This window comes from Heterostelium album (genome assembly GCF_000004825.1).
Source record: "Heterostelium album PN500 unplaced genomic scaffold PPL_contig8, whole genome shotgun sequence".
NCBI classification, from domain to species: Eukaryota; Evosea; class Eumycetozoa; order Acytosteliales; family Acytosteliaceae; genus Heterostelium; species Heterostelium album.
The window spans coordinates 46690-63690 of NW_008805085.1; the positions used below are offsets into that span (position 1 = coordinate 46690).

General features: G+C 30.7%; 6 protein-coding genes across 6 annotated transcripts; 4 read left to right on the forward strand and 2 right to left on the reverse strand.

Annotated features, from left to right (window-relative positions):
* Positions 1-621: 621 nt before the first annotated feature.
* On the forward strand, positions 622-3760 carry PPL_03665 (uncharacterized protein; the record flags this gene model as incomplete). The annotated part of the gene is made up of 8 exons (XM_020574590.1): positions 622-726; positions 811-977; positions 1047-1872; positions 1999-2297; positions 2595-2633; positions 2800-3147; positions 3214-3304; positions 3377-3760. The coding sequence occupies 8 exons, from the start codon at positions 622-624 to the stop codon at positions 3758-3760; spliced, it is 2259 nt and encodes a 752-aa protein (XP_020435004.1).
* Positions 3761-3842: 82 nt separating this feature from the next.
* On the reverse strand, positions 3843-5858 carry PPL_03666 (SANT/Myb-like DNA-binding domain-containing protein; the record flags this gene model as incomplete). Its single annotated transcript, XM_020574591.1, has 6 exons — positions 3843-3860; positions 4141-4465; positions 4539-4685; positions 4985-5104; positions 5197-5426; positions 5760-5858. 6 exons carry the CDS (start codon positions 5856-5858, stop codon positions 3843-3845), a joined length of 939 nt encoding a protein of 312 aa, XP_020435005.1.
* A 2588-nt stretch (positions 5859-8446) lies between these two features.
* PPL_03667 (periplasmic binding protein) lies at positions 8447-9872 on the forward strand (the record flags this gene model as incomplete). The annotated part of the gene is made up of 2 exons (XM_020574592.1): positions 8447-8582; positions 8665-9872. The coding sequence occupies 2 exons, from the start codon at positions 8447-8449 to the stop codon at positions 9870-9872; spliced, it is 1344 nt and encodes a 447-aa protein (XP_020435006.1).
* A 150-nt stretch (positions 9873-10022) lies between these two features.
* PPL_03668 (ankyrin repeat domain-containing protein) lies at positions 10023-12149 on the reverse strand (the record flags this gene model as incomplete). Its single annotated transcript, XM_020574593.1, has 2 exons — positions 10023-10335; positions 11041-12149. 2 exons carry the CDS (start codon positions 12147-12149, stop codon positions 10023-10025), a joined length of 1422 nt encoding a protein of 473 aa, XP_020435007.1.
* A 1852-nt stretch (positions 12150-14001) lies between these two features.
* PPL_03669 (uncharacterized protein) lies at positions 14002-14866 on the forward strand (the record flags this gene model as incomplete). Its single annotated transcript, XM_020574594.1, has 2 exons — positions 14002-14046; positions 14822-14866. The coding sequence occupies 2 exons, from the start codon at positions 14002-14004 to the stop codon at positions 14864-14866; spliced, it is 90 nt and encodes a 29-aa protein (XP_020435008.1).
* A 618-nt stretch (positions 14867-15484) lies between these two features.
* gpaF (guanine nucleotide-binding protein subunit alpha) lies at positions 15485-16801 on the forward strand (the record flags this gene model as incomplete). The annotated part of the gene is made up of 4 exons (XM_020574595.1): positions 15485-15781; positions 15858-16012; positions 16106-16515; positions 16623-16801. The coding sequence occupies 4 exons, from the start codon at positions 15485-15487 to the stop codon at positions 16799-16801; spliced, it is 1041 nt and encodes a 346-aa protein (XP_020435009.1).
* Between the last annotated feature and the right edge of the window lie 200 nt (positions 16802-17001).

Here is a 17001-nt window from a genome sequence, read left to right on the forward strand (position 1 = left end):
TGTACGTACTTCTAATATGATATCAAAAATAATAAGTTGCAACATAAATTCATTTACAATTGAAGTGTACTAACAAATTGGTAACATTTATTATAAATGAAATTAAATGGAATGTGTGCATGTTCTTTTATTAATCACCCAATTGAATAAAAGTTAAAAATAAATAAAAAATAAAAAAAAATATTGTTGTTGTAATAATGATTTCTTTATAAATAAAAATATATTAATTAAATATTCAAATTTTACAAAAATAGAAATTTTTTTGATCTTAAGTCAACAGTTTTTAAAAAAAAAACAAAAAAAACACCCAAAAAATATTTGAAAAAACTAAACAAACATCATTAGTATCTGTCAATATGAGTTGTTTCATTTGTTTGTAATTTTTATTTTATTTTATTGACGATTCATTCACTTCAAATTACTAAGTTTAATAATATATATTTGTGTATTAATAATTATAATATAAAAAAAATAAATAAATCACAAGATAGAATAGATAGATAATATTATATTAATTATTATAATAGTAAAATAGAAAGATAATTAAAGTTTGATTATTTTGTGTAATAGATAGATTGATTGAAAGTAAAAGTAAAAAGTAAAAAGAAAAAGAACAAAAAGATGAAATTGTTACACTTGGAAGAGGAGTTCAATATATCGGTAGAGACATTCTTTACATTCTTTTTTGAAAATCCTGGATTCAAATTAAGATATCATACAACTAGAGTATGTAGAATCATTGCATAATAATAGATACCTAGGTAATCACTCTAATTAATCTATAAATCAATATAACTATATATATAATAGGGTGATAATACAATCGATGTAAAACCGTGGTCACCTCTACCAGATGGAAGATACACAAGAGAGATCACCTTTTCTTCATTCATTTCAAATAATTCACTCATCAAGAAATTGGTCGGTGACAAAGCAAAAGTTAGAGAAGTACAATATTATAGATTTAAAGATGACAGGTAATATTATACTTTTTTTTTAAAACAACAAATTACATTTAAATATTAATAATTATTTATCATTTAAAGCGTTTTAAATGTTTTATCAGAAACGTTCTTTGAGGGTTCATCTATTGGAAAGAGTTTTTCTTCGGTATCGGAATGGAATGTTACACCATCTAGCAATATGTCACCAGGTTGCAATGTAGTGATCGATGTAAAGAACAACTACGATGGTACAATGTTTAAGAGTGCACTTGAAAGCTGGGTGCATGACACCACGGAAGCATCGTTCAAACACTGGCTGAGTCTAGTTCGTTCGCAAGTAGAAGAGTATGAACAAAGTGAGAAACTAAAGAGATCCGCACCACCTACACCTGTCAAATCACAACAACAACAACAACATCAGCATCAACAACTACAGCAACAACAACAAGGTGTCGTATCAAAGAGATCAACAACTACAACTACAACAACAACTACAACCTCCAGTCATATGAATGGTAATCATTCGAGTCACAATCATAGTAATCATAGTCATAGCAATGGTATTAACAAATCAAATGGTAGACATAGTAATAATAGACATTCCTCGTCGTCTGTGATGGAGAGCGATGATGAATCGATCGATGACCACTCTCACAATCTTGACGAGAATCACTCAAGAGTCAGAGAGAACGATCGCAACAACAATATATTGCAGTCACTCCAACAACACCAACATCAACAGCAACATCAAATGGAAGAGGATTTCGAAGACGATATGTCAGATCTTTCGGGCGGACCTCCTTCTATTCACGATGACTTTACCTCGGACGAGGAAGACAATCGTTCGAGCTCCGAGGATCAGTTCTTTGACTCGAGCGACGTCTGGCAGCAGAACGGTGGAAACAACAACGACGTCAGAAACTACATGGTAAATTTGACCAACGAGTTGAGCTCGATGAAGAGCATCATCGAGGTGAATCACACCCGTTTGCTGGCACTGGAGAACTCGTTCTCACAACTACAACACTCGCGAGTAGCATCGGTTCTACCACAGCCACAACTCCTACCAAGACACCACCAGCTGACCGGAGGAGAAGTTATCACCGCCGGCAACGATATGACCGGAATGAATTTAAGTACATACATTGCAAAACTAGAGGAACTCGTAAAGAGTCAACAAGAAGAGGAGCTGCGATCAAGAGAGAAACAAAGAGAATGGGAAAGCAAGGTTGCAGAACTCGAGAGCAGACTGCGAAACGTCAAGAACTCTTCAAACGCAACTCTATGGTTCAATGTTATGGCATTATTATTTTTCATTGTAGGTTGGCCTATCATCTCAAGAAAATTATGGAAGTTCGTTATACCTTTAATAAATTTAATCAAGAAATAATAATATATTTCAAAAATATTATATTTTATATCTTTATATAAATATGGAAAATTATATATATGTATACATAAATTGATTTAATTCGAATTTCGATTGTACACACAACCCTATTTATTTTTTATTTTATTTTTGTGAGTGTGTTTATTTCATTCTTTTTTTTAATATTGATACTGACACACACACTATATATATTCACTCACACAATTAATTAAAAGATAAATAATACAAAAAGTTATACAAATGTGTTAAAATATTTAAAGTAGAACGGTTTTTAAAAGTAAAACTAGATTAGGAATTGTGTATCTTGAATACCCACAATAAAGGATTTTGCTTTGAAATAAAGGATGGTATAAATAATCACTTTTATAAACCATTCCTTTAAAGATATACAATTTTTTTGTTATAATATTATATTTATTTATTTATTCTTTTTCTTTTTTATAAAAATATATAATTATAATATAGAATAATGAAATTTTTTTATACATCTCTAATTGTATTATTAATTGTACAAATTTCTTTTGGATCAGATGAATGTCAAACTTTTATTGAAAAAGTATTTGATAATTCAATCGATCTTTATTGTACAAGTATGTCATTGGTTGGTTTTGAAAACCGTTTTGACAATATTGTAACAGCAAAAGGTAATTTGTACTATAACAAATTAGTAGATGGATTGTCACAAAAAGATAAATTTCTCAAAAAATTATCAGATGAATCGGTTGCGTGTGAACCGTCTTTGTTGGTCCACCAACCATTTTCAGTCAAAACAATCCAAAAGATATCGAACTTTGCTATTCTTAGAAACTCTAGGTAATATTTAATTCCTTTTTCGAATTTACATTTTTACTAACTATTTATTATTCTTTCTTTTTAAAGTGTATTACTTGACACAGAGAATGTTCCATTGCTTTGTAACTCTGATGGTAGTTTTTCTTTTAAGACCTCAATTGGAAATTATTTAATTTCTGTATGTATTATACTTTTTTTTTTTGAATTTTAAATATCAACAATGTAAATTAATTTATTATTTTATTCTTAGATTAAACAAACCAAAGGTCAATGTGGAGAGACTTACTTTGCTTCTCATTGTGGTGGAAATACTGCAGATCCAACACCTATTAAAAAGTCAGAGGGTTTGAAGGTGAGTGCCGCTATGGTTGAGAAGTGGAATGAAACAAACAATCTCTATCAATATGAAGGAATGATTTTAAATGACAACACCTACCCTGTTGGCGATGTACAAATTTCAACAAAGAACTTCCTTCCACTCTCTGTTTGGGGATTGGATCTCACTAAAGAATCTATTCTTAGAATGCCACTGTACAAGAGTATTTTACTTCCAGGTGAGAAGTTCATTTTTGGATTTGTACTCGACGATCCACATTTCAAATTGGACATCTATAATTACCAAGATCTCTCTTAAAGATAAAAAAAAACTTGTAAAATATTAAATAAAATACAACTAAAATATGGTATTTGCTAAACTATCTACATATATTTTTAAATTATATGTCTTTTAATTGCTATTTGATTATACATTTTTAGGGTTATTTTTTATTTTCAGTGTTTTTCTTTTAATACATTCTGTCAGCATATAGGATGATGATAAGATTTCATTCGTTATTATTAATAAGAGGATTTTCATATGATGGAGATGAAGTAAAAATAAATAAATAATAAAGTGGAGCCAAGAAGGAAAAAAGATTAGTTTACCTGCTTAAGCTGCTTCCAATAGTTAATGATCTCAGTGTTGGAGTCTGGGGATTTTCGTTTCTTATCGTCATCATTCAAAAGATCAATTACTCTGATTTGGTTGTCTCTTCTCGGTGTTTCAGAGGTGTTGTTAAGATTGTTGGTCGTTGTTGTGGTTGTTGTTGAAAAATGTGAGTGTGGGTGATGTTCATTGTCGTAGCTTTCGATGTTGTCGTTGTAGTGGTTATTACCATTATTATTATTATCACTATGTTGGCCACCGTGATTACTATTAAAGTTTTGGTCATTACCTATAAATCCCAAATTCAGGTCCTCTCCACTCTCATCAGATAGATTGTCTTCATCGGAGTCATTCTCTTGGGAATCTCCATAATCATCCTCATCGCTATCGATATTCCAATAAACCCTTGAACAACTATTAGTTTTTAAGTTTATAGTAAGTAAAAATAACTATAATAATAATTATATAATTTAAAATTATAACATACATATTAACAACTTTTATCAGCTCTAAATCAGTTTTAAATTTATTCTGAATAAGTGAATGAATTTCATCAGGTTCCATGCCTTTGGCATATTGCTCTTTTATAAAGAATTTCTGTTCGGATGAAATTGACAATCTATTTACAATGGATCTATAAAGATATTGAGGAATGTTTGAGTCAAAGTTAAATATTTTTTAACATTATTGTTATAATATTACCTTCTATATAATCTAAATATTAATTTTTCGTCTCTTTTCAGATGACTTTTCTGTACAGCATTGAACTCTTTAAAAATAGAGGACCATTCTGGAGATCCCATAGGCAAATGGCTAGCGTTGTGCTTGTTGACGAGTTCCACAAGTAGCACTTCTTCTTCATCGTTGAACTTGGTAAGTTGGCACTGTTGTTTTATTTGAATAGGTGATCGAGTAGTACCGAAGCTCTCATACACCGCTGGCATATGTGTAATACCATTAAAGGTATGTTTGGCCACGATAGCCCATAATCTCTCCTTCTCTTCTTTTGACCATGCACCTTTTTTTGTTTTTGCGAAAAATAAACAATTATGACTATTTTGAAAATGTGATAATTTTTAAAGATAAATATGATTATATTAATAAATATATAATAATTATAATATATAGAATAATATTCTACTTACTGATTTCTTAATTGTTCACTTGTACGTTGGTCCTCTTTATCAATTCCAGAATTGAATTCTTTTTCAATATCATTCCATTTACCGTTGTACTTGGAGTAAAGTTGAGCCAACTTTAAATTCTCTTCCTGAGAGAAATCTTTTCTATTGGTAATAGAAACTTTTCTTGTCAAATTACCGTACTGTCCGACCAACTGGCTCTTGCTTCTGGTATTTCCAAACTCCTTGGATACCTTTTTAAAATTAATTCGACTCTCACCATTTGGAAACACCTTGGAGTGCTTGGCAACCAGAGAAAACAATTTGGTCAACTCCTCATTAGTCCATGGTTGTCTATAATTACTTGATACCTTTGATCTTTCTATATCCTCAAGGCATCCAATTCTTTTTTATTTGATCAATATTTTTTGTTTAATTATTAAATTATAATATAAAGAAATAATATCTTAATATTTTTAATATACCTACTTTTTTAATATTTGTTTTGTTTTAAATTGTCTAAGACATTCGTATCGACCATAAATTAACTCCCAATCCAATATACGCTTGGAAGGTGCTTCGATTACATCTGTGCCAGGAACTCTTCGTTTGAAAGAATCAATATTTTTCAAAATCTCTACCACTGCCTTGGTTTGTTCGGAATTAAATGAGGTCTTTCCTCCCATATTTTGATAAAACAGAAATCCTTTAAATTATTTCCGGGTTGAGGATGTGAAATATATAAATATATAAAAAACTACACCTGATTATAGCTCTGCCGACCACAAATGTTGATGAAAAAATTCATTAACCTAATAATAAAATAAATAATAAATAAATAATAAATAAATAATAAATAAATAAATAATTATCTAATCACAAATTAAGTGGAGAGGTGTATGCCCGATAAATATTTCTAAAATAATAAATAATTGTGCAAAGTGAAAGTTGACTTGTGTATTTTTGTTTTTTTTGGGATGATATAAAAAAAATATAAATAAAAAAATTTTGCTAAATACGACTGAGCACTTTGTGATACGAACTATTCAAATACGGTGTGTGAAAACTAAACAAAACAAGATTGATAGACCAAAGAAAACAATAAAAGATGATAAAAGCAATTTAATCTAGTGTTGACTCAGTTGAACAACAACAACAACAAATAACACTAATATATATTATTTGTGATTATGATATTGCTATATTGTTATTGTATAGGGGGTTAGTGTTCAAAAGTTAGTTGAAAGTGAAAGTGAAAGTGATTGATATTTATATGAACAGTTCTATCGGTATATAGAGGAAAGAAAGAGTGAGAGGGTGAGGGATAGTGGGATATTTTTCTGTTATAATAAAAAATATGAAATATATATATATAAATATATATTTATATAACAAAAAAAACCTTTGTATATAATAATAAGTAAGTTACTTTCTATCTTTGATTGATGTAGATGAAAATTAAAATTAAAGGCACATCTCTTTGTATTTTTTTTTTTTTTTTTTTGAAAGAAAGTAAGCAAAAATTATCAATTTTTAGGGTTGAACAAAAACAAAAACCAAGTTTTTACACCGCAATATGAAAATTCGTAAGGGTTAAAAAGAAAAAATTTGTTTTTTTTATCAATAAACACACACAATCCAATGTATACTTTGTTTTTTTTGTTTTTTTTCTTTTCAGAATGACACCATAAACCCACATCAATCTCCCCTAACCATATCCACCTACTTTTGCATTATCCTTAGTAGTAGTATTGTTCCACTGCTACCACCAACCACGAATTTTACTATGATATCATCATCATAAACATCAACACAAATAGAGAGAGTATGATATTATTTTATTTTTATAGCAGTGTAATATTAATAATAATAGTTTTAAATTATTTTTTAAATTTTTCTAAAAAGGTGAAATTACTATTTTGTCTCGTTATTCTTTTAAACACAATTTGAAAGAATGAATAAAGAACTTTTTATATGATAAAATAATGACAACTTGCAACATTAAACAAAATAACAACTACCACTAACCACAGCCATTCTCCAACCTCAATCAAAAATACATACATAAGCAAAAAATACAAAAAAAATAGATCAACAACACACACAGATTTTTGATTTTAACGCAACTTGAATCACAAAAAAATTAAAAAAATCGTGACGACAATTAGAGTTAATGATAGACAAAAAACAAATTTTTTTTTTGAAAAACCGCGGAGTGTGGTTGAATTTTTCTATTTTGGGGTTTTTTGTTATTTTTTTTTTTGAGCAATTTTTTTTGTATGAACAAAAAGTGATTACCAAACAAATCGACCATAGAATTGTTATTTGGTTTCTATTTTTTTTAATGGCTCAATATTAGGTCTGAAAGTGCAATCTAAGAAACATAAATAGATTCGAATTTTTAATAAAATCAATCAATGTGTCAAGATCTTAAAAAAAAAAAAAAAAAAGTGATTAAAAAAATGATCACAAAATACAAACTGTAAGTATACTTATAAGTTATAACTTTTTTGATCAATTTGTATTGGAATTTTTGTATCATAATAGTTATATGAATACAATCGTTGTTTTTCAAACTAGTTTATCTTAAATACCATTTTTATTTGTTTTTTTTTTTTGTTTTTTTTTTTTTTTTTTTTTTTGGGTATCACAAAAATTTGCAAAAAAATCAGTAAATAAAAAAACTTGATTATAGCACCCTATAACCGCAGGACACCTGGTCTTTTAATTGGCGACCCCAAAATGCACCTTTAAAATCCAATACCGAAAAATATTTTATTTAACTATTGCAATAAATCATATGACCTCTGACTCATTTTACACTGCATTCCCGGGCTTACTTTAAGTTGAAAAAAGGTAGAGTTTGCAGAACCATTGCCATCAAACAACAACACACCCACACCGCAATAGTTGAGGTAAATCTACTTAAACTTTTTTTTGTTTTTTTTTTTTCTATTCTAACCATCTACTACTATTGTCACACAACAACCCAACGTTTATCAAGTATAATTGAGCTCATACCTAAATTTTAGTTGTTGTTTTAATTAATATAAAAATTAAAACAAAACATAGTGATCTTTCATACTCGATCTATACACAAAGGAGGTCTCGTTGTTTCGTTTATTTTTGATTTAATTGTTGTTGCTGTTGTTGTTTGAGCAGAAATGAAAGTGGGACCGAATTGATTGAAAATGAGACTCTTTTCTGAAAATCATTTCATTTCATTTTTGTGTTTAGTCCTTACTCAACCTACAGATAGAATAACATTGAAATCATGTACAAGTATATCTTGGTATCAACTCTATTACTTTTAACCATCCAATACTCATTGGGTGCTTCAAACCTCAAGGGATGTATCCCAGAGGATCAATACAATCCACAAACTGATTATTTCCCAGATAAAGCTCAAGGTAATAAATCAATCTACATTTTTAAACTAAAAATCAATCAATCAACTTATTATTAATCATTAATCAAATGGTCATCTGACAGTTTTAAATTCAACTTTATTCAATGTAACATATTCAAAGTCATACAAGGTAATTACCACTGTCAGCAATAATATGCAATATGTTCTCTATCAGTGTGGTACACCAAAGCCAGATGCTGCACAGTTTCCAAATACCACCAAGTTCTTCTCTGTTCCAGTGAATAGCAGTGCTGTCACCGGTACTACCCCACTCTCATACTTCTTATTGATGGCAATTACCAATAAGATGACATACACCGGTTCAGCCAAGTTGATCGCCGCACCATGCATCCTCCAAGGCATCGAAGACGGTGAAATCAAGGAGTTGTCAAGCAACGCCACCATCAAAGCACAACAGCTCGCCTCGGTAGACGTCGTCTTCCAAGGTAGCTTCGACAAGTCCACCAACAACTCTGTTGCCTCCTACGAAACTCAAGATCCAGGACCCTTGCACCGTACCGGTTGGGTCAACTTCTTCGGTATGTTCTTCAATGCTGAGGCCGATGCCAACCGTGTCTTCTCAGAGATCTCCTCGAACTACCACTGCTTCGCCAACACCTCGCAATCCACATTGAGACAACGTCAAATCAAAACCAAGTCTGTTGCCTGGACCACTTACAACGCACCATCGAGCTACAATCAAAACACTGCATCTTGGTCTATTTCCAACGCCGCCTACAAGTCAAAGTTGAGCACTGATGCCGGTGCCAACTTCCTCAATCTCGCCAACTCCACCACCGACGTCACCGTTTTCCACGAGTTGATCAAGGATGTCGATGTCATCATCGACGAAACCTATCAATTGAACTCATTCGATGATTTCCTCATGGCCTACCAGATCAACACCACCGAGATGCAAGCGAAATTCAAGTTTGTAGCCAACAAGGTTGTCTTCCGTCAAGACGGTTTGGAGAATATTTACGATGGTCGTGATTGGTTCCAATCTGCCGTTGCCTTCAACGATGCCGTACTCCAAGACGTCATCCGTGCAGTCTACCCAGAGGTATTGCCAAAGAGCACTCTTCCATTGTGGTTGCGTAACATCGCCACCAACGAACCAACTCTCAGAATGACAGCGGACAACTGCACAACCGAAGTACGTCCACAGATCTACGAAGACAGAGTACTCGAGTGTTCAACCATGTTCGACGACAGCAGCAATTCCGCTTTCACCTTACTCCCAGCCATCTTTACCATCATCATTTCCGTAGCAATCACTTTCTTCTTTTAAATAAAATAGAAGAGAACTATTTATATATATAAAATTAATAGTTATTTAACAATTTGTTTTATTACTATTACTATTTACAACTTTAACTTTTGAAAACAATTGATTAAATAAATGAATGTTTGTCTATTGTAATCAGTTTCATTACTTTCGTCATGTACAAACTTTTTTAGTTTGATTGTACAGATTGTAGTTGATTGGTGATTCTAACTTGCTAAAGAGATAGTCGACTATTCTTGTATCACCAAGACTGACCGAACGAAACAAGCAAGGAAGCATCTTTATATTGTCAAACTTTAGATTGTATTTGTCAAACAAATAGATGATTGCATCGATATTACCTTTATCAGCAGATTGTTGAAGTATTAGATCGATAAAGTTATCGAGAAGTGGGGGACCATTCATCAACTTTGTGAAACGCTCCGATACTATCAACTGAAGATGTGTAAGGTGACCAGAATAATCTCTAAAATCATATAGTACAGTTGGATTGTCTTTGAGAAGATGGTCATTTCGCTCCAGATAATCCAAAACGATATCTGTTAGCTGTATGTTGGTCAATCGGAATCTAAAACTATCGAGAGTAAATGACATCCTCGGTAACAGCAACTTGATAATTTGATATGGATATTCGTTCTTAAAGATCGACAGTAAATCAATGTTTGGACGACGATCACACAGTAGTTCAACCATCTTTGTTTTACCTCTGTGACAAGCTGTTGTTAACGCCCGACAATAGAAAGCATCGGAGATGTTCACCTCGTTATCGGGTCGAGTTGCTTCATCGACAAACGAATAGTGGTCAAGCTGCACTGCTGCCTCCAAGTAGTTAACGGTGTGATTCTGACGGTGTCGATAGAAATAATCAAACAACTCTATAGAATAGTTGAACTTGTGAGGTGATCCTTTTCTTATTATTTCACTGTCGTATCCTAATCCCACCAGCTGCTCGAGGTAATAGATGATATCGACACTCGACATCTTCTTGACGATCGAGCGCACAAGTGCACTATCGATATTTGTCTGTGTGATCCGTTGGTCTGTGGACTTTGCCAGGTAAGCAAGAGTATCGAGGTTACAATGATTGGCAGCGGTTTGTGTTACTAGGTTCTCGTAGACATCTCTGGCAGTCTGTTTATCCCTAAAGCGATGATGTTCCTCCAACAGATACTTTATGATTTCTAAGTGTCCCGACAATGCAGCGTTATAAACCATATCGGCATGTCTCTTTGGCTCCAGATACTTTAGTAGTTTAAGTCCCGACGCTTCATTCAAGTTGGACCATGTCGATAGCGTCGTGCTGTAGGTCTTTGGCTTGAGAAACTCCAGTATCTCAATGTGTGCGTGTGACATTGCTACGTTCTGTGCAATATTAGCAAAGCTATTATCATAGTTTGCACATATCTCTTTCTCGTGCTGTAGCAGCAGCTTTACGATTTGAATGTTTCCCAGTGCGGTAGCTCCTATCACCGCGTTGAATGTACACTTTATCGGGTCACCCTTGAATCTACTACCATTGAATTGTACTGCTTGCTGTATTAGATATCTAACGACTTCCAAATGCCCATTGGTTGCACTATCGTCAATCGCACGAACCGTGCAACTCTCTGTCCTGTTTTCAAGCAAGAATTTCACTATATCGAGATGGCCGGCACCGGCGGCACCATCTACCGCCACAATTGAAAAGTGTGATCCACGACCATGAAGATATTTAACGATTGGTAAACTCCCAGACTTCGCAGCTTCGAAAACAGTCAGACTATTCGGTTGTATCAAACTGTAGAATCGTTCGATAACATCCAATCGGCCATGAGTAGCAGCCACCTGGTGAAGTTGTGAAGTGACAATCAGTGGATAACGTTGAACTACCGATTCGATCAAGGATAATGGTGAATCCTTCAATGAAACCAAAGCAAACAGTGTAGATCTCGAAAAATGCAGATTACTTCTGCCATCTTCTGGCGAGCGAGGATCTTGATGATCTTTATCCAGAAGCGATTGTAAAATGTCAAGAGTTGAAGTAGACGAAGCCAAATCTGTCAATGAATGAGATGACCATACAACTGTAGAGCAATCACCAATCAAACGCTTCCTCACATGATTATATAGCTTTTGCTTAACAAGCCAATTGATATCTATAGTGGCATCTTGAGAAGCGAGATATCGACATGTGTATAAAGTACATCTCTGATGATTAAATAAACATATATATTTAAATATGAATGCATTCTTTATAATCTTTCTAAAGAAATAATCTATACTATTGTTATTTTCACCCATATTAGCATGTGATTATTTCTATTAAGATAAAAACCATACATATTTTTGTTGTTCAGTAAAAAAAAAAAGAAATTAACACCAAAATTAATCTACTAAAATCTTTCCAAATTTTTAAACTGAACCAATTCAAAGAATACCAAAAAAAAAATATCTTGTTGGATCTTATAATAACAGTTTTGATTAAAATTTATTTTTTGTTTTTTAGATATTTATTTTTATATATTATTAATCTATTTTTTATTATTTCTCAACCAATTTTTTAAAACGACCAACGGACAAATGCAGTTGATTTAATTGACTTTCGAAATACGAATTTAAGTAAATGTGGAAAAGCACTCGGCAATAGGAACTAAAATATATTTTTTTTACCCATGGTATTCCAGGATTCTTATTTGTAATGTCGATGGTGTATATAAAAAAACATTGAAAAAAAAAAATAAAGATTACAAAGACAGATCTAGTTAGAAACTCAGTGTGTGGGGTATTTTTTTTTTTTAAGATGTGCACCAGGTATCAATATCGATAAAATAATGCCTGTTTATTCTTCTTGTTCTCGATGTTTGCAAAACTATAAACATGGTGTCATTCAAATTAATATTGTTATTAATATGTCCTAGTTTTGGTGTTTGGCTCAATCCTTAATTGTGGCATTTGACACTCCAGGTTGACCATTAAACAACCATTATCCATTCGGAAACCACACAAAATCGAGGACCCAATAAAAATCTTTAAAATAAAAAAAACAAAACATCAAAAAAAATTTAAAAAAAACCTTCCTTTGTACAAAAATAAACCCTTGTAAAAAAAAAAAGTCAAAAAATTTAAAAATATAGAGATATTTTTTGATCGATCTATCGCCACATGTTCTTGTGAAAAAAAATTAATCAAACCCCATTGATTTGTAAAAAAAAAAAAAAAAAAATATTAAATAAAAAAAGGTCCTTTTGAATATCTTAACCTGCACATTAATAATACGACCATACAACTATTTTTTATTATTAAATCAAGCTCAACAACAAAATAGAAACAAACAAATAATAAAAACAACAATTGTACATTTATCAAAAAAAAAAAACAAACAAACAAAAACAAACAAGAAAAGAAAAGAAGCAAAATTAAAAAGAAGAATCATCAGTAATTTTTTTTAACAATTTTGTATTTGTAATATTACTTTATAATTTATTAATTAGTCTAGAACAGACCATACATTAGTTATCGAAATCAAATCAACTTAAAAACAACAAAACAACAATATTTATTCACACTAGGTTTATAATCTATCAATTTAAGAATTTTAACGTTAATGTAAGACTTGTTTTTATTTTTAAACAATTTCTACCTTCTATTATTCAAAATATGTCATTGCCAAATCAATTCTTTAAACACGTTAAGCAATAATAACCATTCATTTCAGTGTTAATAAAATATACAATATTTCCAATAATAATTGTAATATTATTACAAATATCACTGGAATAAACATTTGAATGTTCTTTTACTCTCAACCTGTTTACCAAAGAATAACTGTTTCTTTCAAACTCCCACAAATTTGAGGGGAGATCCCACATAAACTAATATCAATTGTGTGCAAAAAAAAAAATTGTGTGTATTTTGTCTTTTTTTTTTGTGTGCCATTTCATGACTATTTTTTTTTAAATAAACAAACCACATCATGCTCCACCCCATTAATTTAACGATCAGATTAATCAATATGGGTCACCAGTCATTGGTTCGAACCAAACCACTCCAACAATATTTAAAATCAATCCTCGGGTGACGCCAGCAGTTAAGGATTTAAATTTAGTTTTCCCTATTTCGACACAAGTGAGAAATGGTTGTTTATTAATCACAAATGTCAATCCATAATATTTGCGATGATCATAGCAGTGTTGTTCAAGTAAATACGAACCATAAAAGAATATGTGATTGATTTGTGATTGTGTGTTATTTTTTTTTTTTTCTTCATTTTTGGTTTATTGTGATGAAGTGGTGGTGTTGTGTTATGAGATTTTGATTAACCACAAATGGTTAACTTAATAATCATATCCAAAAAAATAAAATAAAATAAAATAAAAAACATTGATAATAACGACATTATCTCATTCATATTATATTTCGATCATGGACATGACAACATAACATAAGATAAAACAAAAAGCAAAACAAAACAAAACATATATGTTCACAAAATTTGGTTCAAACTATATATTTTGAACAGTCACATCTTGTCAACTTACTATAAGAAGAAAAGCTGTCTGATTATAATTAGATTTAATGTTTTTTTTTTTAATTATATTTAAATTGACAATAACATAAATATTTATAAAAAGGTAATTAATTTGTTGACATTAAAATGTTGTTTGTATATTAAATTAATATATACCCATCATATGCACACTGTTTTTTGTGTTTAGTAAAAACTATAATAACAACAAAAAATCAAACACCAACATCAACTTCAAACAGACAAAAACTACCCAATCAAACAGTATAGTGTCAATATTTAAATATTGTTGTTTATGGAACAAACACATTACATAATATTATATTTAAAATATAAAATTAGTATAGTATTATTATTTATAAACATTGTTACCATATTAAATTAAGTTTAGTTTAGTACGAAACAAAACTACTGAATTGAATCAAATAATGTATTTTATATATAAGAGGCAGCCTCATTTCAATCAATCCAATCAAGAAATAATAATATTTAAACTTTTTATTTCTCACCATTATTATTATTATTATTGATCGTGTTTATTAATTGTTTCATTTTGTGTTGTCTATCTCTACCTCTACCACCCACAATCACCAATACCACCACATCACAAATCTCTCTTTAAACACCTCTTATTGATCAACATCACATCACACATTTAATATTGGAAAAGCTTGGTGCTACTACTAGTACTCCTGCTGCTAATAGATAATAATATTATGAGAAATTTTAACCATAAATCAATTTATATAATTTAATTCGACCCGAAACCATATCCAATCATATCTTATCTTTATTAAATTTCTATTTTATCTATTAAATTTTTCTATACATAATATTTCAACAACTTTGTTAGAAAATCATAATAATAATAAAATAGAACAATAATCTCTTCTTCCTCTTCTTGTTGTTCTTCTTCTTGTTTTACAACTTTAAGAAAATCTATTTCTTTATTTAATTTTTTAATTAATTTAAATTTATAAACTAAATCTCTTTTCTTTTCTTTTTTACCATTTATTTATAAATTTTGGTTGTTTGAAATCATCGTTTTGATTTTAAAAAACTGGAATTATATAACAAACCAATCACTGAAAAAATAGATAAAGAAGCCAAAATGAATTGCGTTGCCAGAAGAACAGAGGAGTTGAAAATATCGATCGATATAGATAAAGAACTTAGACATGACGAGAGACGTATGAAGAAGGATATTCAAATCTTATTGTTGGGTGCTGGTGAATGTGGAAAATCAACAATCTTCAAACAATTGAAAATCTTGCAAGATAATGGTAAATGGACCGAAAAAGAACTCTTGGAATTTCGTAACAGTATCTATGTAAATATTACCTCGCAACTCTTAGTATTGATTCTTGCAGCTGAACAATTAAATATATCAATATCACCTGATCTTAATGTATGTGTAAAAAATAATAGAATGCTCAATTATATAAATCAACAACTAACCAACTTGTTGATTTCAAATATTTCAGGAAGCAATAGAGAGAATTAAAAATCGTCAACATCTGACAGATGAATGGAATGATCAGGTTTCAGAAGATGCGCAAAAAATATGGGCTGATCCAGGTATTAAGAAAACCTATGAAAGAAGAGATAGAGATTTCCAATTAAATGATTCAGCTAAATAGTAAGTGCAAACATTTTCCAAAAGTGTATCAATCATTTCATTCATTTATTAATTAATTCATTTACTCAATTTTAAACAAATAAATTTATATAGTTTCTTTGATAATCTTCAAAGAATTTCTGATCCTAAATATTTACCAACACCACAAGATGCATTGAGATCTAGAGTGATGACAAAAGGAATTGTAGAGGCAGAGGTTGTCTTTGACGGTATCTCAATGAAGATCATCGATGTCGGCGGACAGAGATCTCAACGTCGTAAATGGATCCACTGCTTCGATGGAGTATCTGCAGTTATTTTTGTTGCGTCACTTTCAGAGTACGACCAGATGTGTCGTGAGGTTGCCGTCAATCGTCTCGATGAGTCCATCAACCTATTCTCAGAGATCTGCAACAGCCAGTGGTTCGTAGAGACACCAATGATTCTCTTCCTCAACAAAAAAGATCTATTCATCGAGAAATTACAACGTGTACCATTTAATACTTATGATAAAAATTATACAGGTAACTATCAAACTAACTTTCCATTTATTTCCATCCAAGAGAAGATTCCAAAGAATATTTAATTAACTTTTTTTTTCTATTTCTCCTTTTCTTTAATAAAAATTTAGGTGATAATTCTTACAATGATGTATCCAATTTTATTAAAAAGAAATTTGTTAGTACCATGAGAAACATACAGAAGGATGTATATACCCATCTCACTATTGCCATCGACACCCAGAATATTGATTTTGTATTTAAAGCTGTAAAAGAAATTCTACTAAGAAAAACAATCAACGAATTTTAAAATACCAACACATATTAAAGTACCCATATATTGTTAAATAAAATATATTATTATTTTTTTGCATTATTCTTCATTCATTGGATTTCAGCACCGATGCCAATCAACTTTTCCAGGAAAATGATATGATAACAACATGTTTGACATTCATTTTTTATTTTATTTTTCAAATTAATATTATGTATCTATTTTTTCCGCGGAAA